The sequence below is a fragment of the Aethalodelphis obliquidens genome, unplaced genomic scaffold (genome assembly GCF_003676395.1).
Source record: "Aethalodelphis obliquidens isolate GAN/ISIS:26980383/991018 unplaced genomic scaffold, ASM367639v1 scaffold2, whole genome shotgun sequence".
Classification (NCBI taxonomy): Eukaryota; Metazoa; Chordata; class Mammalia; order Artiodactyla; family Delphinidae; genus Aethalodelphis; species Aethalodelphis obliquidens.
In genome coordinates, this window is record NW_020837946.1 from 93,214,402 (window position 1) to 93,241,721 (window position 27,320).

General features: G+C 36.1%; 1 protein-coding gene across 13 annotated transcripts in view; it reads right to left on the bottom strand.

Annotated features, from left to right (window-relative positions):
• The window catches only part of R3HDM1 (R3H domain containing 1), a 181,318-nt gene that overhangs the window by 74,507 nt on the left and 79,491 nt on the right, over nucleotides 1-27,320 (bottom strand). For 7 of the 13 annotated variants that reach the window (XM_027132224.1, XM_027132213.1, XM_027132172.1 and 4 more), the window contains exons 4-14: nucleotides 20,433-20,474; nucleotides 19,877-19,966; nucleotides 15,967-16,081; nucleotides 14,823-14,901; nucleotides 8,059-8,118; nucleotides 7,835-7,975; nucleotides 3,591-3,699; nucleotides 3,406-3,501; nucleotides 855-892; nucleotides 702-752; nucleotides 362-588 (exon numbers count right to left, since the gene is read on the bottom strand). In XM_027132224.1, coding sequence (XP_026988025.1) covers nucleotides 362-588; nucleotides 702-752; nucleotides 855-892; nucleotides 3,406-3,501; nucleotides 3,591-3,699; nucleotides 7,835-7,975; nucleotides 8,059-8,118; nucleotides 14,823-14,901; nucleotides 15,967-16,081; nucleotides 19,877-19,966; nucleotides 20,433-20,474 — 1,048 coding nt within the window. Of the gene's footprint in view, nucleotides 1-361; nucleotides 589-701; nucleotides 753-854; nucleotides 893-3,405; nucleotides 3,502-3,590; nucleotides 3,700-7,834; nucleotides 7,976-8,058; nucleotides 8,119-14,822; nucleotides 14,902-15,966; nucleotides 16,082-19,876; nucleotides 19,967-20,432; nucleotides 20,475-27,320 lie in introns of those variants that run through there. The other 6 variants (XM_027132284.1, XM_027132233.1, XM_027132263.1 and 3 more) reach the window with 5 other exon arrangements.

The window sequence follows — 27,320 nt, forward strand, 5'->3', positions numbered from 1 at the left end:
AAAAACTCAGCAGTTTTATATATTTTTTTGGAATGGCAAATGAACTTTATCATGAAATGCACTCAATAATATGATAGTATTAGCTGAATTTCAGCTAATGACAGTATTAGCTGAAAATGCAATCAATGTTAACTAATCCTAGGTAAGGAAAGATGCCTTCTGTAAATCTCTCTCACACAGAGAATAAATCCTAATGTCAGTAAACGTGTTACCTCTTAAGTACTTTGGAGGTGCTCAATGTACTTCTGGTAGGAATCCTATATTTTAGGATAATTACAGAAGCCACATGATGAATAAAGAGCTAAGACAACATTAGGGAAACTAATGTTTTGACTGCACAGTTCTAGACAGATATTTATACCTGTTTTTGAAAGCCTGCCTATGCTTTTGCTGCTTCCAGAACTATCACCTCTTGTCAGAACTGAAATTCCACTGAAGCTGCTGGCTTTGGTTACAGCGGGCTTGAAGTTTCGGAGAGAGCTGTCTGAATCCGTGCTGCTCCAGGGTCGTGGTTCAGAGTACTTCAACTCGTTCTCAGTGCTGCTTTGATGGCTATTTGTTGATCTCCCTGAAGAATCTTTATTAACTCTGTAATTTAGAAATAAAACTTTGAAAAGCTAATAGAGACAAAAAGGAAAATTATTTTAAAAATGCTTTAAATATTCAATACTGTGTACTGCACGAAAACATGCTTCCAATACCTAAATATCTGGCGCCTCTGCTGGGTGCTACTAGCATCCTCGTCTTGGATTCTGTTGGCATTTTCATAAAACATTTTTATTTTTTTAAAACATTTTTATTTTTATTAGCATCAGTGAGACACTTAGCAAAACAAATGTTAAAAAGCCCCTCACCTTTTGTCAATAATATAATTCTCTTGGGAACACAGGGACTAGAAAGAAAGAACAGATATAAAAAGTTGAGCATTTGTCGGATAACGCCATCTGGAAACTAACGATGACAACAAAAATCGTGTAACAATTTTAAAAAAGTAGTTACCCTCACCCCTCAAATCAAACATGGTGATAAGTTGCAAAAATAAGTGACAATGAAAAATTATTTTGGCTTGGAGATACTATGCTTATTTTTAACAGATACACATTTTTGAAGCCATTCATTTTTGTTGTACAAAGTAGCTTGAAATTCAAATATCTAACAAGTGAACCCATTTTCACTATTACATATTCGAAGTATACACCTGTCTGTAGATTCCACCTCCTTCACTCAACAAATATTTTGATCACCTGTGCTTTGGCAGTAGCTGTAGCAGTGAACTAGCAGCTACGCCTCAATGTAGCTTACAGCCAAAATCCTCCAGTGCTATTAACCTAACTCAGGCAACCATCTGTTTTGCATCTTGTATTATTGCAACAGTCTTCTAGTTTTCCAGCTACCAGTTTTGCTCTTTTCATCCAATTTAAACAGCAGAAGCCATAGCTATCTCTCTAAAATATCAATCTGATCACGCCTGTTCCCTCCTTAATAGCCCCCTTCGTTCTAGCACAGGGGTCCACAAACTACAGTCAGCTACCTGTTTTTGTAAATATAGATTCATCGGAACACAGCCATGCCCATTCATTTGTGTATTGTCTATGGATGCTTTCATATTAAAATGGCAGATTTGAGTTGTTGCAATAAAGACTATATAGCTTGAAAAGCCTAAAATACTCATTATCTGTCCCATTATAGAAAAAGTTTGCTGACTCCTGCTCTAGCTAAAAGCCCCAACCTCCTTAACTAGCTTTCAGGAGCAAGTCACCTGCTTCCTGCTTATTTCTCCAATTGAAACGTCCCTCAATACTTGTCACCTAGGCTACAATCCAGGTACTCTGAATCTCTCAATTCCTCATGTGTCAAGTTCTCCTTTATCTCTGGCTCCCTGCAGATGTTGACCCTGGACACGGAATACTTCACTCCTTCAGTTCTTCTCTTGGAAGCTAACTCTCCCTCTCACTCCTCAATTCTGGTTTGTGGTGCTTCTCTGCTGTGTTCCTTATTTTACCTTCACGTTTCTATACAAATCACACACCATGTTGTCATTATCTGAGTACTCATCATGGGTAAAGACCTCATCCATCTTACAAACTAGAGAGAGGAAATAGATCTAGGTTAGGCTCTGAGTTCAGAAGACATGGGCTGAAATCCCAACTCTGGCATTTTCTAGCTGGATGATCCTTGTCTATTTTCCTTAGTTTCCTGGAGCCTCAGTTTACTTATCTATAAAATAAAAACAGTGATAGTATCTACCATATATAGGGTTGTTTGGGAGATAAATTAATGTAAATGTCCATGGATATGTTCTCCAGTGCCCAGCACAGCACCTACTATACATGATCAATAAGATTTGTTGAATATTATAAAGTTTTAACTGACAGTCTAGATTTTAATGTCATTTACTTTTTTTTTTTTTTAATACAGAGCTAACTTCTATCTCTTGCGGTATTAACACAAATTACATATATTCTTTTTTTTTTTTTTTTTTTTTTTTGGTACACAAGCCTCTCACTGTTGTTGCCTTTCCCGTTGCGGAGCACAGGCTCCGGGGCCATGGCTCACGGGCCCAGCTGCTCCGCGGCATGTGGGATCTTCCCGGACCGGGGCACGAACCCATGTCCCCTGCATTGGCAGGCGGACTCTCAACCACTGCGCCACCAGGGAAGCCCTACATATATTCTTATATCCTTGACTAGTACCCTGTACTGCACAGAGCAGGTGCTTAACAGATATTGGTAAAATCAAACTGATTCTCCCTTAAATATATGTGTAAAGTAATCAGCCACTTAAAAGATCTCTTCCAGGACTTCCCTGGTGGTCCAATGGTTAAGACTCTAAGCTCCCAAAGCGGGGGGTGTGGGTTGGATCCCGGGTCAGGAAACTAAGATCCCACACACCGCACAGAGCAGCCAAAAAACAACAACAACAACAACAAAGATCTCTTCCATATAATCACTTAAAAAGTAGAAAACAAATATTAAACTGAAAAATCAATTAGCTGTATTTTAAAAGAAGAAACAAGTTATTTATCAAGAAAAGTCCACTAACAAGTAGGATTTAGAGTACATGATTCTGTAGACAGTGACCAATGTTCTAAAAATCTCAACTCTGTGAGAAGTCTGGAAGAAAAAACTATTACATAAACTATATACTCAGTCTAATATACTACTCCTTAGTCGACCTGCTTTCAACTTTTGAAAAGTTTATACAACTGGTGCAAAGTAGTATTTTATAAACTACTAAATCATTAACATGAACAAGACAGACTGCAGTATTTCTAAAGGGGTGACTTTATATGTAACAAATGTAGTTAGAAGTATATGTGATCAATAGATTGAGGGAGGAGTGAATCCCTATAATGCAACTAGCATATATTTACACATGAAGAGCTAAATATAAGTTAGAACATACATCTTGGGAAAATATTCGGTCTCTAGCTCTCTGGTACTCTTCTTCTCTTTCTTCTATAGATTTGCTTCTTCTGTCATCTTTCAAACGTATTCTCATCTGAAGAAAAGAGAACAATTAATCTTGGGAAAATGGTCTGCTTGTATAAGTCCAGCACCTATAAAAATGCTCTAGTCATGCTAGGTTACCTGGTTATCATCTTTGTCAAAGCTAGAGTTATCTCTCTTGAGGATATATCGTTTCTGAAAGTCTTCACCTTTATCATCCTTAATATGTTCATTAAATTTCTGATCAGGTCTAAAAAAAAAAAGCAAAAACCAAGGGAACAAAAGAGAGAATACAAAATATTTACAGAAAAGTTAAATATAACGTTTTATAGAAGGTGATAAATATAAGTTACCACTCACTAGTGCCATTAATAGATACTTATGTTATCTCAATTACTCCTCAAAACAATCTTATGAGAAAATATTAACTACCCCATGTCATGACTGAAAGGCTGTATGAAATACATTGTGGGCTCTGGAATTTGACTGCTAAGGTTCAAATACTCAGCTTTAACACTTAGTTGTGCTTTAGGACTTACACAAGTTACTTATTAACCTTTATTTCCCCTAGTTTCCTCACTTGTAAATAGGAATTACAGTGTACCTACTTCATATGGCTGTTGTGAAGATGAAATGAATTAATAGATGACCAGCACTTAAAACAGTAAACACTCAGTAGAAGTTTGTTATTATTATATTACTGAGAAAACTGAAGTTCAAATGGCTAAAGCAAGGGTCCAAGGTCAAAGGGCAAGTACATGACTGAGCCATACTTGGAGCCCTGGTATGTAAGACTCAAAGCCTGTATATCATCTTTGCATTGCCTCCTCTAAATCTAAGAAACAATTCTGGGACAAAGAAAAAAGTATAGCACAGTATTTTATGTTACATTCCTATAGTACCTGGTTTGGTGTTAATCAAATATTTTGTGGCTGAATTTAATAAAGCTTAAGAGACTACTTCAAAATGCAACCAAGTTACCAAGAATTCATAATTACAGCAGGGTACATCTTCGTTTTATATTAATTGAAATAGGTTAAAAAGAGAAGTTCTTTTTTGAAGGTTAATGTTACAACCTAAAGAAATAATTATGAACTCTTAACAACATATTTTATGGCTGATTGGCCGGTCTTTCCTCTATGGAAATGTTGCAAGTTCTGCTGAGATCCAGAAGACAGACAAGGTTGTTGCCCTTGGAAAATTACAATTATATAAAACTTCACTTTCTGAAATGTATTCTCAGCTTCAACAAATTAATCCATTCAACACTCTTGAGACGTAATACCATCCTATTATAAAACTGAAATATGTGATATATAAAAAATATATTTAGAGGAAATAAAGGCTAACTGAACCCCTAAGCAATTTTTTACATATACTTTAAATATATATTATGTAGTCACATAATATATTATGAATACCCTAAATAAATTTCTAAACCAAATAAACCTCAGTAATGACATTTTCAGCAAACTTGACCAGATATTTCAATATGTAGTAATCAAGTTAACACTTCTGAATATCTGTTTTAACCTAGTGAATTTTTAGTAAAGTACTGTATCTACCTCCTGTCAAATGATGCAAAAGATTTTTTAAAAAAATAAATTTATTTATTTTGTTTATTTATTTTTGGCTGCATTGGGTCTTCGTTGCTGCGTGCGGGTTTTCTCTAGTTGTGGTGAATGGGGCCTACTCTTAGCTGTGGTGTGGTGGCTTCTCTTGTTGTGGAGCACGGGCTCTAGGCGAATGGGCTTCAGTAGTTGCGGCTCGCGGGCTCTAGAGCGCAGGCTCACCAGTTGTGGCGCATGGACTTAGTTGCTCCGCAGCAATGTGGGATCTTCCCGGACCGGGGCTCGAACCCGTGTCCCCTGCATTGGCAGGTGGATTCTTAACCACCGCGTCACCAGGGAAGCCCAATGCAAAAGATTTTAAAATGAGAATTATGGGGCTTCCCAGGTGGCGCAGTGGTTGAGAGTCCGCCTGCCGATGCAGGGGACACGGGTTCGTGCCCCGGTCCGGGAAGATCCCACATGTCGCGGAGCGGCTGGGCCCGTGAGCCATGGCTGCTGAGCCTGCGCGTCCGGAGCCTGTGCTCCGCAACAGGAGAGGCCACAACAGTGAGAGGCCCGCGTACCGAAAAAAATAAAAATAAAATAAAATAAAATAAATAAAATGAGAATTATGTAAGTAAGCTGAAGAAATCTCTATTTTAAAATATACTTAGATAAGTGAAACAGAGCACATCTCCACATAAAGCGATACAGAGAACTAAAGAGAAAAATAAAAGAGTAAAAAGATTTCATGACCAAACTGATAAGAAAAAGATTGCTTTCTTTAGGAATTTGAAGGATTATCTATTTAGTTCTGACAATGGCAGTATGTTGTTATTTATTTGTCCATGATTGCCCCATTTACTTATATCAACTATTTCTGTAGCTGTTCAAAATCACATTTTCTTATTGAAGGAATTTGTACTTGGGTGAAAAAAGAGATGGTTATACCAATATGAACTATAAGATTTAACCAAGAGCCTGGCAACTTTTCTAAGAGCAGCTGGATCCCCACACCAAACAGCATTAGCAGGCATTTCAGCTAACCTTAAGACTGTCTTACCTCTGTCTTTTATAGATGCCTGAATTTACTGCCCTGCAATCGCCAACTTCCCGCTCCAATGAGACAGCCCAGTGGACACCGGGTTGTTGACATCCACAACACCACTGGTTCAAGGCTGGAGCGGGTAATCTGCCTATGAGGAAAAGGCAAGTTTGTTTTTATTCATTGTGGAGCAGATCTCTAAGGTTTTCTGATTTACATCCTTCTTCATATTCCAGAAGAAATAAAATAAGAATACAGTGTAACGTCAATGATCTGAAATGTCTAGTAATAATTACGCTATTGATCCATTCTTCTTTAAGTACATCATAAACATCTGCGTTTAGGTAAACTTTTCATTATCTGGATAAAGAGAACCTTGACATCACTTGCAGCATTCAAATAACTGAGGTTACACTGTATTGAAAACCTTAGAGAGTCACCAGTCGAAATGTTAGTCAAAATGCCTGCTAATGTACACATGCTTGGGCATCCAGCAGCTCTGAGTAATGTTGAAAGGTACTGGTTAAATGAAGTAGAGTTCTGTTCACCTTAAGTCCAGCTCGTATGTTATGGTTACTATCCCACTTTAGCCATGATACAACTAACTAGGAAAAAGCTGAAAGATGAAGATATTTTCAAAAGACTGAAAGACAGGCATAGGAAAATTAAATCAGATTCCCATTTGCAGGTAAAATTTAATGCCCCTGAAAATGTGGGATCCTTTTCAAAGACATTTGTCTTCATTAATTTAATTTTAGTTGTAGTAACAATCATTTAAAAATACTAGCTTCCACCAATATACCTATTTAGTTGACAAAATACTATTTGAAATGGAAGAAAACCAACTTAGTCAAGCAAACAATATGACAGCTACAAGGATAAAGTCCATTATAACAAAAAGGAAATTAATGAATTTATTTATTCATTTATTTGTAAACCGTGCAAACTGAAGGGTTCATAATAGACAGAACCCTGAGAAGTCTAGCTTCAAGGAAGGAAGAAAAACAACGAACTGAAAAGCATTATTTATGGCATCTGAAGCTGTCTGCTGCTCATTATCACAGATCCACTGCCGCCACATATGAAATTAATATAGAAAATTCTTTTGATAGGAAACCACCGCGAAGTATAATGTTAGCTGAACTCAACTGCGTTAGCTTCACAAATAGGCCTCTGCATTGGGCCTTTTGCTCCCACATATCAGCACTGATTATCTATTTCACCATACTGTACAGGTATCACTTTTTAAAGCAAACGATTCCTCTTAACTCCTTAAAATTTCTTCCTCAGTCAATTACACATAGCCCAGAAGGGTACAAAACATTATGGATGATACTGGATTAACCAGTAAGTCTCACCGTCCTGAGATTTGTGGAAGAAACGGAGCAAAAGCAAAGGTGGAAAAGACAGTAAACTGATAGAAAATTAATTAAATGTAAGGGTGTTAAAGTTTGCTCTCTTTTTTTTAAAATTTGCCTGAGGTTGGCCACAGGTAACTAAATTATATTAATTTAAAAATCCGCAAGAGAATGATTATTAAACATTACTGATATTATGACCTTTGAGGGTTTTTTAAAACCCATCCTCATTCATCTGTCTTATTTCAGTCCAGACTGGTGCATTTTACACCTTGTGAGTTAAATCTACTTTTTGGTCCCGTCACATACGGTTGTCATGAAGCTGAATTAGGCTGCTAAAACATGTGGAAAACCTGAGATAAAAGGTGCTACAGAAAGATAAAGTAGTATGAAACACATAGATAATATATAACTACATTTCTTGATACTTACATTCTTGTATTGCTAGTTTTGTTTACTATGACAGACTTCCCACTCTGATCAACATTGTGGTCTAATCCAAAGTAAGCAGCGACTCTGTGTAATAGCATCCTATGGTAAGATGTCATTGGGGGGAATTTTTTACGTGGAGACCTAAAAGTAGAAGAAAAACTAATTTAGTAAATCTTGAAGAACTGTGATGACAATTTATTTTCTTGTTAAAGGTTAGGACTTACTCATTATTACCAATGAAATCTAAAATTTCTTGTTCCAATTTCAACAGCATCATTCTGTCCCTGAAACAAAATATGAAAACTCTTATATGTAAAATTTAACACTGACCTAATCATACCATAAATGTTGAATTTACAGGGCTATTTTTTTGGGGGGGGGGTAAAACCTGTATATTGAAGAATATCACAAGCTTGATGCTAGAATGTTTACATGCTTTCTAAAAAAAAGTAATATTTTAAAAGATGACTTTTTAAAATTTTATGGAAAATTTCACACATACACAATTGTAGAGAGACTATCATCCAATTTCAACAATTACCATCATGTGGCCATTCTTAAAACAGATATATCTTGATCTGCTAAATATTACTATATTAGATTCTGTTCTGCAAATGTATGGATTATAACAGCATATTAGTCCTTACTTCCCTACTCAATAAAGCTACGAGGTAGCAGGAAAACAGACATCTTTAGTCAGGCTCATGACTTTGTTATTCTGAACTCCATAGAAACAGTACTCTAAAGAACATGCAATGCCAGTAACAACAGGAATACTCCTATGGGAATTCAATGCTAGTCTATAAATGGAACTATAGCAGAGAAGTATGAACTATATTACTAACTCTAATTCAGAAGGAGAGGACTTTTCAAATCATTCTGAAAATCACTATTATATATTTCTAAGACTTTGGGAATTTTTCCCACAAAGAATCAAAATGAACCAAAGACCTCCAACATGTAAAATAAATAGGGACGCTAGGGAACACCTCCATGTGCTCCTTTAGACCACTAGGGTCCTATTTAGCACACTTACAAAATAAGTTACCGGTACCACTCCCTTTCAAAGGACCTCCCTGCCCACACACCAAGAACATGGCTCAAGAGAGCATTCCTGTGCTCACTGTAAATGTCATGCGCATGTGGGAAAAACAAAACAAAACAAAACAGAAACAAAAAAAACCCCTCAAAGAACCTTAAAGCTAGAAGTAGCTTTACAAATCATTCAGTTCTGTTCCTAAAATTTTATAGATCAAGAAAACTAGGCCAAGAGGTTAATGTTTCCCTCCCAAATAAACACTATATAGTAGATCCCTCTCAAATTTTAAAAGGAAACAGTGCCCTTGCTTAAGTTGTCCGAAAGTCTATACATCAGCTCTGAGTTTGATCTTTTCTCTATATTGTGGAAGAAGTCTTATAAAAAACTGAGTAATATTAACCATACATATTTTTACATCAGTTGAAAAAAATCAACAGAATAACATGCCTATGTGGTGATTTCAAACCCAAAGCTGAAAACACGATTACATTTTAACTCAAATTCTAGCAACATTCAATTCTGCCCCTAAACCTGTTTCTCCTTCAGTATTCTGCATTATCAGCGTGGCACTACCTTTCACTCGGCATATTGTACTAGAAGCATTTTTGGCCCATTACTGTGCTTTTTAAAATTCTCCTATGCAATTAATTACTATTGCAAAATTTATCTATCTTCAATCTATTTTTCTTCTATTTCTACTGCCACTACCCTGGATCCAAGCAATCAGGATCTCTGACTTGACTACTGTAATAGTCGTGTATTATCTCTCTGTATCCTCCCTTGTTCCCTCCTAATCTGTTCTACCTGGAGCATCCATAACAATCATTTAGAAACACACATGTGAACACAAGTCGTGGCCTTGGTTAAATATTTATCACAGGTTTCTCACTGCTCATAGGTTATAACTGAACACCTGTAATGTGGCCTACAAGGTGGGCATGATCTGGTCTTCATCTACCTCTTTAGCTTCTTTTCCTGCCCCTTACTCACAAAACTCTTATCATTTTAGCTTACCCCTGTAATTGCCAAGCTGGTTCCTTGAACAAGCTGTTTCCTTTGCCTAGGACAGCTTCTTATATTCTTTCTTAGAACCTGTTTCTTTCATACCTTTAATAGCGTTTATCACAATTACCATTATATAGTTATTTGGACTATAGAGAGGAGCTCAACAAATGTAATTGTGTGGAAAAAATTATTCAGATTATTTCATCCATGTCTTTTAATATTTTTTTCCTTAAAATTTTGGGGGAGGATGGGAAATTTTTACTTCATAAGGTTTTCCCGAAAAAAGGACTTATTTACTTAACTATAAGACCCTCTTTTCTTCTAATTGTTTGGGGGTCAATTTGTCTTGAGATGATATAATTTTCAGTAACTTTCCTAATGTATTTTATATACTTGTTGCAGGGGAAAAAAAAGGAATCTGAGGCAGGCAACTTATTCAGCATTCATGAAACAGTGCATTTAAATTCGTTTCCTCTGTTTGAGCTCAACAGCAGGCCTAAGATATGTGAAATGTTCTTCAGTGAATGAACTGGCATTGAAAACAAATTTCTGTTGTCTCCATGAAAGTAAACAAAATCTAACGATTTTACTAGCTATAGATACAAATTCAGGTTTTTATTTTTTTTCCCTTTCGCATGTAGATCTATGGATTGCAGAGGATTTTCTATTATTACCTGGGCCATTTATTTAAATAAGTTCCCGTACTTAGTTTATGAAATTTTCAGTTAGTATAAAGTAGAACTTGTTAGGAAAATAGCTTTCCTAAGTTCTCAAGATTTACACTTCCTGCCTGTATCATATAGCTATGTATGTATATGATACATGTATGTATGTATGTGATACTATGTATGTATATGTATATGATATATCTATAGCTTGGTCTAAGTTTCCAAATTTTCAAATCTGTAATCAAGGTTAGATATTTTGGTAATGGCCATAAGTTAAAAATTAATAATCCTTTATAGAAGCATTGCATACATCAAACTAACAGATCCACAAATTCCTTTTCTTAAGGCATAAGGTTTATTAGCGCATGAACCTAAAAGTAGGCACGCATTGAACTTATCATATAACATTTAAAAATTGACCAATAAATGCTGTCTATTTATTAAAGAAATAATAAAAACAAAGATCTCAATCAAATTGACCAATAAACTACTACCTAAAGTGAAAATGAAGGGGCAAGAATCTTTTAGTTACCAGTGTTCTAGTCATTATACCAGAACTGACTTTAGAGAAAGTGTGTGCAGCTGGTATACAAGTGGCAAATAAAAAAGAAGAAAACAACAAGGCTTCCATCTGACCACCCCCTTCCCAATGTTCCACATGACCTGGGTCAAATATCTGCAACAGGCAAGAAATAAGATGATTCAGACATTACCTCCAGTAAAAGTAATTTTAGGAAATATTTCAAACACAGAACAATTGTACGATATTCCCCAGAACAATACAGTTTACTTTTACAATATCCATTCTCAGGATTTATCCATGGGGCTGCTCCCCTCCATTAGCGATGTAATATAGTTGCCTATATTGTCCATGTTTCTTTAGTACACTGTGGAATTTACACAAAAGGGGTATAAAATCAATACAAAAACAGGTATAAAAACCATGTGAGTGAGTGTAAACTCTATCTTGGACAACTTCAGGTTCCCGGGTTCTAATCTAGTAATGAGTAGTTATTATAGTTTCCGATAATATTTCTTGAAACAGGAATTCCAGATAAACTGTTATTTAACACCTGAGGTTAAGTTTATTCATTGGGATGAGAACAAGATAAAAGATTAATGATCTGAAGAAAAAAATCTGAAATAAAACATTAGCTAAATTTTAGTATCACTAAAAGTAAATCTGCTTAACATTTAGAAATCTCTGAGCAACAATCTTGAAAGCTCTAATGGAAATTTGCCAGACTTATTACTAATTTTGTGCCACATATATCTGGCAATTAATTGTGTGTTTCATTGAGAGAACACTGAGCTATCACTTAGGCAAATTTTGTTTCTCACAAAATTTAACATTAGCTACAACTTTCTAATCCACACTGACATTACTAATAACTTATTCATTAGCCATTACATGAATGATTCACCTATATATTTATTCAAATAAAAATGCATACACAGAAGGATTAAAGTTGTAATACATGCTACACAACATGGATGAACCTTGAAAATATTATGCTAAGTGAATGAAGCCAATCACAAAAGACCACATACATATGATTTCATTCACATGAGATATCCAAAACAAGGAAGTCTGTAGAGACAAACTAGATTAGGGTTCAGGGCATAGAGAGGTGATAGCAAAAGGGTTCAGGGTTTCTTTCTGGGGTGATGAAAAAGTCCTAAAATTGATTGTAGTGATGGTTGCACGTATCTGTGAATATACTAAAAACCATTAAATTGTACACTTTAAAAACACATATGCAGATAACTTTAAAACTTTTTCATTTATAGAGGAAAACAAGAGAATTGCACAAAAGAAAAATATTTTGGAATGTATAAATATAGATTTCTATATTTGTCCTTATTGATGTTTCTCCTACAGGTTCAGAAGAAAGAAAAATTCTGCCTGTTTAAGATCCCATCTTGTTTTACACAAACTAGCTATGTATTTTCTACCATGCTCCTATTCCTTAATCTATTGAGTTCTAGTTTCCACCATCCTACCGCAAATGAAATGGTTTGTTAAAATAGCCAACAACTTCCTAGTTCCTCAATCTAATGGATTGTTTCATTTTACCTTTCATGATACTGTTGCCGATTGGCTGACTTCTAAGACAAGCGTTCTCATGATTCTTTTGCAATCTTTAACACCCATGGTCTCTTCCTTCACATCTACCCTTAACACGTTGCCTTTCCACAGAACAAAGCAAGAGTCACTTCTGAAGACTGATGGCTGCCGATAACAGCAGCCAGGCTCATTTACCTGAAAACCAGAGCCTTTTAACTGCTGACACACTTCATCTCACTGTGGCTTTCCATCAGGCACCTCAAACTATACTTATTTATAACAGAACATGCCTTACTCCATTCAGGCTTGCCCTTATTTACTTCCCCTGTTAATGGAACTAGCTGTCAGTCCAGCCAGAAATCTAGCAGCTGTTCTGTTCTGCTCCAACGTGCCACTACTCTTCCATATCCAAATAATTACCAAGTCCTGCCACGGTACTTCTTAGATGTCTTTCGAATGTATCCCTTCCTCTCTATTCTCCTCTGTGTTCGTCAACCCACAGTCCTTGCTTATGATCTTGGCCCCTCACTGACAAAGTAATCTTTCTAAAACATAAATCTCATTATAGCATCACCCTTTTGAAAATTCTGTCATGACTCCTCAACGTAGCATGCCATACTCAGTATTTCTCAAACGATGAACTACTGGCATCTCAAGTAAGGCTATTTTTCGTCGATCATTGCATCCCTAGCTTACCAGTAGCATTCCTTACTCATTCACCACCCCAGTGTGTTGGTACTATCCTAGGTTGAGGACAACTGCATAATCTGCTTTCATTCCTCAACAAGGCCCTCCGCCTCATTTTCTACAATCACTTGCCACATGCCTCCCTGCTAGAGCCAGAGAGTACAATCTCGTCTTTGCTTGGATATGCCACCTCTCTCTCGTATGACCGTGCCCTGGCGATGCTCTTGTCTCCCTCGTGCCACTCAAGTTCCAGTTTAAAGCACTCTGAATTCAAGACTCAGCTCAGGCATTATCTTTTCAGTGAAGCCTTCCCATATCCTTTCAGAGGTTGGGATCCCCTCCCTGTGCTTTTAAAGCACCCTGAAAAACTTCTTTTACAACATCTATTCTATTTTAATTACATATCGTGGGTCTTTTTTTTCTAGCACACAGACAGTGAATATTTTAGGGTCAGAGATTATATTTTGTTCATCTTTATATCTACAATGTTTAGCACAATGCTTAGCACGTGATATATACGCAAGAAATGCCTGTTCAATGGACTAATGAATTCACCTTTCAGTTGGGACCGCTGAGGAATAAGTTTGCGGAGTTGACTGACTTCTTCCTCACCTCACACTTATACATCTTCAGCCCATACTACAGGGAGACCACTTTTCATTTTGGTGGGTTCCCTTTTGGGGTTTATGTTAAATGTAAAATAGGAAATCAAGATGGTACTGAAACAATAAATCCTGAATGAAATTAAAGGTGTATCTTGAAGCAAGACATGAGATAAGGCTCAATGATACTAAAGAGAGTTGTTTGTTTTCTTTCATGTGCACCTACCCAATGAACTGAAGATTTCACAAATTTTTACTACCACTCTGGGAAGCTAACATCTGGAGGAGGGGTTCTTAACCTTCAAGTCTTCTACCCCATGAACATGTTGGTCAGATATTTTGTGGATAAACCTCTCTGTGGGGAGACTGCCTCACTGGGGTCGATGACCTGCCAAAAAGCTAAATCTCTTTATCTAGTACCTCGGCAAAACAAAGGACTTCACAATTAGTTAAATTTGTGACGCAAATAAGCACCTTAAAAATCTTTGGGTTGGAGGTTTATAAACTAAGCAAGAAGAAACAAAAATTCTGCATTCAATTAAGTCCAAAAACTTGTTATAAGTGAATACACTAAGTTATCTGGTTGAGTGCTTTATCATGAGGTATATTTGTCTCTCTCCTATTTCATGATTAATGATAACTCTTCATCTCAATTAAGAGTCAAAATAGCTTGGTGATTCTGTATTTCCCCAAATTCCTAAAGAGTATGAATTATCTTTATATCATGGTGATATACATAATGCCAAAAGATATTTATACATGTGCATATAGAGGCCAACAACATCTTAGCCCTAAGAAACTAAAATGTTTCTGGTGTACTTTAAATATTTTAATCTTATTCTAACTCAGTAATGAAAACATATATAACAAAATTATGGTACTCTAGAAGCAATGTAAACCTTATAAATTTAATTTTTACCTGGGATTGTTTTTTAATGTATTTACTAAAAATTCATGTAGATCTATGCCAGTTGAATCAGTGTATTCTTGACTGGAATCTAAAAAACAACAACACAAAAACCCAGTATAAAGTTGTTTGAAACAAATCCCTTTCCCTTTACACATGATGTATATTAAAATAAAATGAGATGCCCCACATTGAAAAAAAACTGACAAAGTAGGAAAATGGAATTTATGATGAATTCAGATGACCACAATTTTGCTACTCCCATATAATGAGCATGACACGGATTTACGTAACTGTATGTCTATGTACATTCTTAAAAAAATTTATCTCTCAAATGTGCCAGTTTAATTTGTTCTCAATTCTTAAAGATCCTTTTATATACTCACCACAATCCTCATATTCAAAAATGTCTCAAGCAAAAAATCAGAATGATTTAGACAATTAACTACGTTTGAAGCAAATTGAGTCTGCTTAGTTCACTTACAAATATAAGTGCAGGCAATAATTTGGAGATAGGCAGGAACTGTAGCTCTGAAAGAATATTTAATTAGATTTGATCGGGTCTATCACAAAAAGCTCGCTTTCAAAATGTTTCTTTACAAACATTCATGTTTATTTCTTCCCCTTAAATGTAATAGCCTTATGCTGTTTATAAAACTGGTCAACATAACTGGGTCTATAAATTAAAAAAGCATTTTTATAGACTTGTAATGATATATGATGAAGTCCCTTAAAATTTATTATAAAAGATAAACATTCTAGGTTTCCAAGAATATTCTTACTGGATACTGAACATTTTGGCATCAGCTCTCTGTATCATAAGGAATTAAAAAAAAAATAATATTTTTAGTGGAATCAGTATTCAAATTATAGTGATTCCATTATTTCAATACAAGAGACAGACCAATAAGTGATCATGACAGTTATCTTCCTTGGTGACTTTTGCATGTGTTGCAGTTTTTTGGCTAAAGCATCTTACTGATGTTCAGCAGAACTGCCTTATGCCATTTTGCCCAGAACAGTATCATCCCTTCGGTCTGTTCGAGATCATTTTTAATAGGAATACACTATGTAAAATTATTCAAGGGGTAAAGGATGGAATTATCGACAGTAAAACTAAAATTTTGTTTAAAAAACACAGAAATAAATTGCAAACCTCTTGATAACATTTTTCTGGGCAACTTATCACTGGCTTTTTCTTTTTCTGCTTCATCTTTTGAGGGCTTCTCCTCTTTTTCAAATGATTGTGTTAACTGGATCTGAATTTTCTCCTGTTGGAAGGTAAAATCAGTTATTAAGTGAAAATATAAAGTGATTCAGTTAATACCTCACATTTGTATTTTTTTGAGTAATACAAAATTGTATGGAGAAAAAGATTTTTATTTTATCCAATTAGATTCTTCAAACTAGAATACAACTTAAAATATTTTTACTGTTTTAATCAACTCTTGATAAAAAAATGTTAAAATTAAGGCTTTGAGTTGAATTTATCAATTGAAACATATTCTGAAAATTATCTTAGAGAAAATAAATGTTTTTTTAAGAATAGTTTAAATGAATCTACTTGTAAAACCCTTGGAGGACAGAACAGGTCTTTTTAACCTATTTTTTTTTTGCAGTGGAGATGCCACAGTCAAGCAAAAGTATGACAATTATCATCAATCATGACAATAGGAACATATGAGTCAGGTCAACACTTATCAAAAAATACTTTGAGTGTCCATTATAATCATATTTCTTCATTTTCTTGCCATATAAAACTGTAAATAAAAACTTTCCAAAACCAAATCCCCCACTTTGCTTATTTCCTATTTGAGCCTACTATCACTGTTCCTCCTTCAATCACCACAAAGTTGTTTTAGAAAGATTTCAAACAAAATTGTTTTCCTTAGTGATATGTAATATTTACTTGTAAAGTAACCATATTCTCTAAGACTGAAAAGGAGAACAACGTCTACATTTTATTTTTGAAACAATGTCATTACATGCAATTTCAGAACCCAAAGGAATTACTGGAAATTAATTCATATAGCTCAAATAGATAAAAATCACATAGCTCTGTTTATTCAGGCAAACTTATAAAGAAAGGCAAACTAACTTCCAGACCATTTCTACTAAAGATAAAGGTACAGCCTATATGCAAGCTAAATTACTGTATACAGTTGTTCTTTAGAGATGAAAAATATTAATCAATTACTTCGCTTTTCTAGGTGAGGGTTGGTGGTGACAGTAGGCGCGATAAGTCAATATTGAAGAAGATATAAATTTCAGGAATCTTAAACTTGCAGCCACCAGGATTTCTATTACCCATTTTCTCCCCACATAATTTTTTTCAAAATAGTATTTGGCAGAAGAATTTCAGATCAAATACATACATATTTTTTCCTATGGGGTTGCTGACTGCTATTTTCATCTTTTTTCAACTCTGCTTCCCATTCCATCCCAGTTCAAAGTTGTGCTCAGGATATAGGACAAAAGCTATGCACTGGCAATTTCCACTAAAATGATGAACACCTGCTTTAAGCCCTCCTTTGTCTTGTTTACCAAACCTCATACGTTAATCAACGTCATACGTTCATCAACCAGTCATTTTTCTCATCATGACTCATTTTCTAATCCACTTTCCTCATTCTTTTTTAACTGTAAAATAGATATTTAAAAATGAATCCCAGAACTATGCTTCAGAAGTAGAATATTTAGAAGTTCTCCTGACTTACAGCTTCTCTATTGCTGTTACTCAAGGATAATCCATAAAATCCAGGTTGGAAGGAAAGATTTCACATTTACAACTTCACTAAAAGGCACTTATAATGACTATCAGATTTCATTTCCAAATTCTCTTTCTAAAGTCACAAATTTTAATTACAAATATTAAACTATTTATCAAGATGAACTGTATTTAAAAATCCAGTATGCATAATGTACTGAGGCTTGTCTTCAGTTGGTACTGAGCCCTTGTTTTCAGTAGCAAATAAACAAGACATATTTTAAATGCCGAAGTCCTTATACACGAACTCTCCTGACTATAAATAACTCAAAAGAGAGCAATATCTCCATAGGTAGCTGTAATTCCTTTACTCTTCACTTTGTAATTGACATCATTTATTGAGGTCACTTCCCTCTCATTAGCTGTCATCAGACACAAATGACATCTCTCTTTTAATTGCCTCTCAACCTTTGGAACAATGAGTTTTATTCCAGATTAATTCCTCAAAAATCACATTCTGAAGCAAGCATTATTAGTTGGAAAGTATCTCTGCCGTCAAGGATTTGATACTAGTACATTTTACAAGAAATAACTTATTTTCCAATTCCCAGTCAGATGCAATTTAGTTAACTCAAGACTGGGAAAAAGACTTTCTATTAAAAAGAATATCTTTTGTTCAGAGAGGGTAATAATAGGTTATTATCCCAAAAGAAAAAGTTAACTGTATCCAAGAGAAATTGAGAAAGACTGTATTACGTGGAATAACTGAACTCTGGCATAACCACCTTATTCATTATCCAAATGCTGTAACTCAGCTGTTTTGAACAATATATACATTAATATACAACATATACTCCTTATATTAATTTTTTCTCATAAATTTTCACTAGACAAATCTATGCAGTACTATAAGAACCTTCTCCCCCCTTCTGCCTCCCACAATAATTCTTCAGATAGGTGAAATGTACCAAATAAAACCAAAGATCATGTCTGTTACAGTTTTTCTCAAAAAAGGCACCTTTTCTGGACTAACAGTCTAATGAATGCCTGACCCTTCTCATTTCCTCTATCTCCTTGGACTAATTATTCCAAGAGGCTAAGATGGTGTAACATTTTGGTCAACAAAACAAAGAAATTAATTTTCAGAAAACATTACAATGCCAACTGCTCCACCCTGAACAGATGCATTCTTTACTCTGAATGTACAAAAGAACTTTTAAAAATCAAAAGTAAATTTTGAACCCTATGTTGCTTGACACTTGAACGAATTTCAAAGGAAACTGATATTAAGTGCATGGACAATAAATAATCTACCAAAAAAGTCCTTTTGTTATAATTCAGAGACAGAGTTGTAGTGCTTTTAAAAACAGAACACATTCTAAATATGTGACAACTATCTTCAGTATCTATAGTAGGCTTTTGACGTCATCATCTTCTAAATCAAGGCAAAGCATAACAGTCTTTGCTTGAATTAACAAACATACAATTAGCATTAAAAAAAAAAAGACATACAACCTGTCATGGCTTTTTTTCTCTTTTCCTTTATTCAGTCATGTGTCTTAACCACAAAATTGCCTCAATTCTTTGGAAACTAATTGTTGGAATACAGAGGGATTTTAGGTTATTCAAACTCTTAAAAAGTAGAACAAGCCACAAAGAGCCAAAGTTATCACATTGATAAACATTGGTAGAGGGTCCAAAAATAATTATATGTAAATGTCCAAATGTAGAATAAGACAAAGATCAATCCATAACTGAGATTAACAGAAAAGTAAAGTCATAGCATTAAAAAGAATATAAAAAGCAAAAAACCAAACTATTTGCCTCAGCCTTGGTAGTTCTATACTTGGCAAACATAGACAGAAAAGGAATTAGAAATATTAGACAACTATTAGAGCCATGCTAATATGAAAACAGACTTCACCACGCATTCAGGTTAAGTAAAATGATATGTAAGCAGAAGTCTTAGGTAGTCTCCTCTTCACACTCAAGAGGTGTTTGACAAATTTCTAAAAGCCAAAATCAAATTTGGGCAAATTCAAGGGCAAATTTCATCACAATCACATTAACTGGAAGTAGTACTTTAATATAACTTTTCCATAACAACTTATAATTCCCTTAAAGCCATATTCTCAGTTAATTATATGATCTCTAAGTTTTTCCAGTGAGAAATCATTGCACTAAGCCTTAGACTTAGTAGTTTCACTTGGTAAAAACATATATAACACACGTACATGCACATCCAAATTTTATTTAACATTATGAAAAAATTTTCTCCAGGAAGTAGGTTTTTCCATAACTTTAAATAATTAATTTTTTTTCTTTTTTTCTTTTGCTTATTGCTTTTGTTTTTTTTTACCTGGTTCTCCTGTGATATCTCTGCTGTAGGGGGTGGTGGAGATTCTTCACACACTGCAAGGCTCCGAACTAGCTTTAACTTTGAGCTTGACTAAAGAAAAGTATTTAAAATTAACACTACATTCCATAAATCTAGGGCATATCCAAAAGCCCCCTAGAGTTTCTTAAGTTTCTTTATAATAGTTTCTGCCATGTACAGACGTAGGTGAAATGTGCAAATTAAATATATCATTAAATACCATTAAAACCTTTTGTTATGAGGGAAAACAATAACTGCAGTTTTGAAAATAATAGCAATAGCAAGAATGGGAATAACTCCAATCTCAAAACCCAAAGAATGATGAGAAAGCCATTTTCTCTACAGATGAAGAACCATTAAAGATATAAAAGCAGTGCACAAAAGCGACTAGGCAAGACAAAAAACCCAAATAAAACAAAATAAGCTTTCTGCCCGAAAGAAAATATGACAAAACTAAACTGAATGCAGTGCTCTATGAAAACAAAGATTCATCAAGCATGAAGGCCCTTGGCATGCCAGCACAAAATATTTACTATACCTTAGACCTTTTTCCTGTCTGTCCAAATGACTGCAGTGGCCGCTGAATACACAAGAAAGATTTGTATTAAATTTCATACTGAAACAGAAAGATTGCTTCTTAGTTCATAATCCTAAACCACAGAGAAACTAACTGCACAAAGAATGGAAAACGAGGAAATCAAAGTTGGTTTCAAGTAAAGAAGTACTGATTCCTCCCAAAAGCACACTTGCAGAAGATTCTCTAAAATCCTTCTGTGGGTTGGCATGTCCTTTAAGTGAGCAAATAGCCACAATTTCTGTGTTAATTGAGCTAAATTGAATTTATAAGGTAAATTCTTAGACAGTAGCAAAATAAAATATACTTCTTTGGTATTCGATAACATATTACACTTTAGCCAAGGTTAGGGGGAAAAAAACCCCCACAAAGTCCTGAGGAATTTTAAGTGGCTGTGCTCAGCAAAGTTCCAAACTTACTAAGGAGAATGTTTCAAATGCCCATTGAGTCAGAGTACAACCACCTCTCTACTGAGTCTTTTCAGCACTGTACTTCATAGTACACCCCCAGTTTACTAGCACAGACTCCTACTTGCCTAATCTAGGGTAAGGCAATGAAGCAGAAATGAAGAAAAGTGGGCAAGGTTCTAATATGTATCCTACTTGCCTAATCTAGGGTAAGGCAATGAAGCAGAAATGAAGAAAAGTGGGCAAGGTTCTAATATGTATGTTCAGCTTGACCACCAGATCATCAATCACGCGAATAGGGAACTCACTGGGGTGAGTAGCTCTAGTCTGTGATACCAGGCTTTGGCTTGGGAAAGCAGCTGAAGTCCCTGTGAACCGAAGCCAGATAGGTTTTCTTTCCTTCCACCTCCTTCTAATCTACTTGTTTAACACCAACCCCAAACAGTACAAGGTCCAGGTATCTATCATTTATACTCAATGCCAGGGAGCCAGTTTGGTATCAAACATAAAACAAAGTCCTTAATACCTAGATGAGTATGCTTCACATATGAAAAAAAGCCACCATTTCATTCTAACATCCGAAAAAACCTTCCTTGTAGACCAACAGAAATGAGAATCTACAGTACCAGGGTGTTGTCTCCCATTTTGAGGCCAAAGTTCTTGAGATAAGAAGCACTATATTCTTGGGAATTTTGACCCTGGATTATCCAACATTAAAAATCAGCAGTAACAACAACAAAATGAAAATTAAAAAAAAAGAAAAATCATCTTCTGTTTCTTACAGAGAAGAAAATGGTACAGATGCATGAACAAATGCACACGGCATTACTGCCTAAGAGAGCTTTTACATGTTGGTTCTGTCTTCTCTATTTACTCACTTCTTTAATCAAGAGGATTTCTGTTACTCGCAACTAAAAACAGAATTAAAAGAAGTTATGTTACATAGAGTAAGGGTTTACAGGAAAAAAAAAATCCGAGAAAAGTCAATAGATGAATACGAGCAAAATGCACATGACTAAATGAGTTCTAAGGCAGCAGAAAAGAATTTACGATTTACTCCGGTCCTCTGCTTTAATCCCTTGTAATTCTACGTATCAAAGGCATAGCACTTTCTCTTAAAAGTTTTTTTTAAAAATAAGAGAGATGATTAACTGACAAGTAAAAGCTGCATTCACATGTAGGACTGGATTTAAATTTCTGGCTTTGCTTCTTACGAATAGGTGACCCTGGTCAAGTTATTTCAGTTTACTTTTACCGGTATAAAAGTTAATATTGTTTGTATTAATTCTCAAGGTTCTTGAAAAGGTTCAGGGAAAGGGTAGATTAAAAAAAAAGGAGGGGGGGTTGGGGGAGGCTGTATATTGTCCCTACAGTAATGTTTTAGAATTTTCAATGACTTACACATGCATTAACTGTCTCAGTTTTAATTCATAAGAAAACTTTGATGAAGGAAGATTAAAAAAAGAAAAATCGGGCTTCCCTGGTGGCGCAGTGGTTGGGAGTCCGCCTGCTGATGCAGGGGACGCGGGTTCGTACCCCGGTCCAGGAGGATCCCACGTGCCGCGGAGCGGCTGGGCCTGTGAGCCATGGCCGCTGAGCCTGCGTGTCCGGAGCCTGTGCTCCGCAACGGGAGAGGCCACAGCGGTGAGAGGCCCACGTACCGAAGGAAAAAAAAAAAAAGAAAAAAGAAAAGAAAAATCAAAGAGGGGTAAAATTATCTCACTGTGACTTAATATGTTCTAAGCTCCTGCTGTAAGCCACTCTGTGCCAGGCACTAGGCCTATAAAGATGAATAAGACACAATTGTTGGTCTCAAGAGCCTTATAGTCCAGTATCAGAGTTACTAAATAGTAAAACAGAACCCAAGATCTTTAGAATCTTAGTCCTGTGTACTTAATATCACACACCTATAAAAAATCTTGCTGTGAGTCAAATACTACTTGTGAGAGGGAGAATTCTAAAGATGGCCTCCTAACAGGCCCCTCCTCTGGTAATTTAATCGAACTCCAATCTAAAGAATGTTGTGAAGGGATTCTGCAGATGTAATTAAAGTCCCAAATCAGTTGATCTTAACATACAGATAATTCAGCTGGCTCTGACCCAATCAAGTGAGCCCTTTAAAAGCTGAGAGCATTCTTCTGTTGGGAGTGGGGCGGCAGATCAGATTCAAAGGGTGAGAAGGACCTGACACTGCACAGCTGGCTTTGAAGATGGAGGGGATAGATGAAGAGGCCTACAGGCAGCCTCCAGGGGCACAGAGTGGCCCTTGGCCGACAGTCAGCCAGGAAACTTGGACCTCAGACCTCCAGCTGCAAAACACTGAGGTGCCATTGTTGTCGGAATGAGTGTAAAGACAAATTCTTCCCCAGAGTCTTCAGATAAGGGCCCAGCCTGGCCAACCCCTTGGATTTCAGCCTTGAGAAACCCTAAACAGAACTCAGCTGAGCTCAACTAACTTCTAGTCTACGTAACTGTGAGCTGATAACTGGGCATTGTTTTAAGCCTCTAAGTTTGAGGTAATATGCGACGACGCAGCAACAGGAAACGAATACACTGCTACATAAGTAAACTATAAACTGCCAAAGTGGCATTATTCAACAAAAATCACTTATTATTTCATTTCAAACAGCAAAGAACCGAAATTACATAATAAATACCAGAAAATCTACCATACACACATGCACACACAACAACAAAGCAGAGAAAACAAGTTTGGCATTAAATAAGAATAAATTATTTTTTAAATGAATTTAGTTATTTAAAGCATGCCTTTCACTTTTCTAGCCCCATTTTTTTTTCTTTAATTTTTGACCCTGGATTAAGCAGGTTACATATATTTAGATTAAGCAGGTTACATATATTTAGATTAAACAGGTTACATATATTTAGATTTTACCCTAGCCCAAGCCAAGTCTCCTTCTCAATTTTTTTTTTTACTGTGGAAAAATACACAGGAAATTTACCATCTTAACCATTTTTAAGTGTGCAGTTCAGTAGTATTAAATACATTCATAATGTTGTGTCACCATCAGCACAATCCATAGCCGTAACTCTTTTCATCTCATAAAACTGAAACTCTGTACCCATTAAACATTAACTCCCCATCTCCTCTCATTCCAAGCTCTGGCAACTACCATGCTACTGTCTGTCTCTATGATTTTTTTTAAATTAATTAATTAATTTATTTTTGGCTGTGTTGGGTCTTCGTTTCTGTGCGAGGGCTTTCTCTAGTTGTGGCAAGCGGGAGCCACTCTTCATCGCGGTGCGTGGTCCTCTCACTGTCGCGGTCTCTCTTGCTGCGGAGCACAGGCTCCAGATGCGCAGGCTCAGTAGTTGTGGCTCACGGGCCCAGTTACTCCGTGGCATGTGGGATCTTCCCAGACCAGGGCTCGAACCCGTGTCCGCTGCATTGGCAGGCAGACTCTCAACCACTGCGCCACCAGGGAAGGCCTCAGTATTGACTCTTTTCTTGGAAATACCACATTCTCTCTCTGGAAAAAGTGAACTGTTCCAGTAACTTTCTTCCCGCTGTCTGCGAGGACAAGATCAGCATGTCACTGCTCTCGGATGTATGTTTCTGTTGTATACATCACTGGGGGCCTGTGATCCTGGAAGATGCCAAGGGGCACTAATCATTTGATTAGAGTAGCTTCCACAGCTTAACAGCTGTTTTCAGTGTTGTTCAAAGTTCTGCCCACAGACCTGTCAACAGGCAACACCTGGGAGCTTGCTGAGGTGCAGAATCTTGGCAGTCTCACCCCACACCTTCTTCAATCTCTTTTGTGGTTTTACAGTCTTCATCCTTTGCCTCCTTAAAGGTGTTGACTTTAAATGGATCTGGCATCTCTGGCTCTGTGGCCCCTTCCCTCTTGGGTGTGCAGTTCATAGCAGGCATCCCTGGGCAATGGGGTGTCCTGGAGGTTGGGCTGGGGCTGAGAAAGCTCCCTTGGCTGGCCCCTTTGGTGCCCTAACTAAGAAATCATCTCCAAAACCAAAGTCATAAAGCTTTCCCTCAATGTTTTCTTCTAAGAGTTTTAGAGTTTTATAGCTCTTAGGTTTTTGATCCATTTTGTGTTAATTTTTGTTTATGGTCTTAGGTAAGGGTTCAACTTCATTCTTTTGCATGTGGATATCTAGTTTTCCCAGCACCATTTTTTAAAAGACTGTCCTTTCTCCATGGACTTGGCACCCTTGTCAAAAATCGTTTGATCATATACGCAAGGACTTATTCCTGGGCTCTCTATTCTATTCCACCGGCCTATGTGTCTGTCTTTATGCCAGCGCCACATTGTTTTGATTACTGTAGCTTTGCAGTAAGTTTTGAAGTCATGAAGTGTGACTCTTCCACTTTTGTTCTTTTTCAAGACTGTTTTGATTATTCCGGGTCCTCTGAGGTTCCATATGAATTTCAGGATGGGGTTTTCTAGTTCTGCAAAAATGACATTTGGGTTTTGATAGGATAATTACATTGAATTTCTAGATCACTTTGGGTAGCATTGACATTTTAACAATATTAAGTTTTCCAATCCATGAACATAAATGTGTTTTAATTTAGTTATGTCATCTGTAATTTCTTTCAGCAATGCTTTGTAGTTTTCATAGTACAAGACTTTCAACTCCTTGATTAAGTTAACTTCTAATTATTTTATTTTTTAATGCTATTGTAGATGAAATTGCTTTTGTAATTTCCTTTTCAGATTGTTCATTGTTAGTGTATAGAAATGCAACTGATTTTTATGCACTGACTTTGTGTCCTGCTACTTTACCTGAATTCATTTATTAGTTCTAACAGGTTTTTTTTCGAACATGTGTGGAATCTTTAGGGTTTTTTGTTTTTTTTTTTAACTTTTTTACATTGGAGTGTAGTTGATTGACAATGTTGTGTTAGTTTCAGGTGTTAGGGTTTTATACATATAAGATCATGTCATTTTCAGAGATAATTTTACTTCTTCCTTTCCAATTTGGATGGCTTTTCTTTCTTTCTTGTATAATTGCTCTTAGAATTTCCAGTACCATGTTAAATAGAAATGGTAAAAGTGGGCATCCTTACCTTGTTCTTAATCTTAGAGGAAAAGCTTTCAGTGTTTCACCATTGAACATGAAGCTCAATGTGGGTTTTTCATATATGGATTTTATTGTGTTGACGTAGTTTCCTTCTATTCCTAGTTTTATGAGTGTAAAAACAAAAAATCTTAATAGGTTGTTGTGTTCGATTATGATGATCGGGTTACCTCCCCCCCCCGCCCCCATTCAGTTAATATGGTATACTGCATTGGTTGATTTTCATATGCTGAACCATCCTTGGAACCCACTTGGTCATGGTGTGTAATTCTTTTCATATGCTGCTGAATTCAATTGGCTAGTATTTTGTTGAAGATTTTTGCATCAATGTTTATAAGTGATAGTGGTCTGTAGTTTTTTCTTGCAGTGTCTTTGTCTGGCTTTGGTTATCAGGGTAATGCTGGATACATAGAAAAATAAGTTACAAAGTATTCCCTGCTCTATAATTTTTTGGTAAAAGTTTGGGAACTATTGGTGTTAGTTCTTCAAACACTTGGTAGAATTCCTCAGATCCAGGGCTCTTCTCTGTCAGGAGATTTTGATTTTTTGATTCAATCTCCTTATTAGTTATATGTCAATTCAGATTTTCTGTTGTGATTTAGTCTTGGTAGGTTTCGTGTTTCTAGGAATTTGTCTATTTCATTAGGTTATCCAATATGTTGGTTTGCAATTGTTCATAGTACCCTCTTTTAATCCTTTTTGTTTTATAGAATAGATAGTAATGTCCATACTTTCTTTTTTTTTTTTGCGGTATGCGGGCCTTTCACTGCTGTGGCCTCTCCCGTTGCGGAGCACAGGCTCCGGATGCGCAGGCTCAGCGGCCACGGCTCACGGGCCCAGCCGCTCTGCGGCATGTGGGATCTTCCCGGACCAGGGCACGAACCCGTGTCCCCTGCATTGGCAGGCGGACACTCAACCACTGCGCCACCAGGGAAGCCCCATATTTTCATTTTTATTTTAGTAATTTGAGGTTTTCTTTCCTGGGTTCTTTTTTTTTCCTCTGGTTCTCTCTTTTCTTCTGGGTTCATCTAGCTAAAGGCTTGTCAATTTTGTTGACCTTTTTGAAAATCCAACTTTTGGTTTCATTAATTTATCTCTATAGTATTCTTTTCACTTTTAACAGAATTTCATTCATCGTCACAGTAAAAATTTAGCAGCTCCTTTAGCAGACTTTTACTACTTCAGAAAGATCCTAATTAAATTAGAATTTATAAGGCTTAGGGCTAAAGATGCCAATTTATAATTTACATTGTTTGATACTACAGTATAGGACAGGAATTAGGCCAATAAATGGGTTCAGAATATGAAACATCCCTAATATAATTTCAGTTTGAAACTGATATTAATACACTGTCAGAGCTACTAGCTCCTTGCTTAGAGAAAA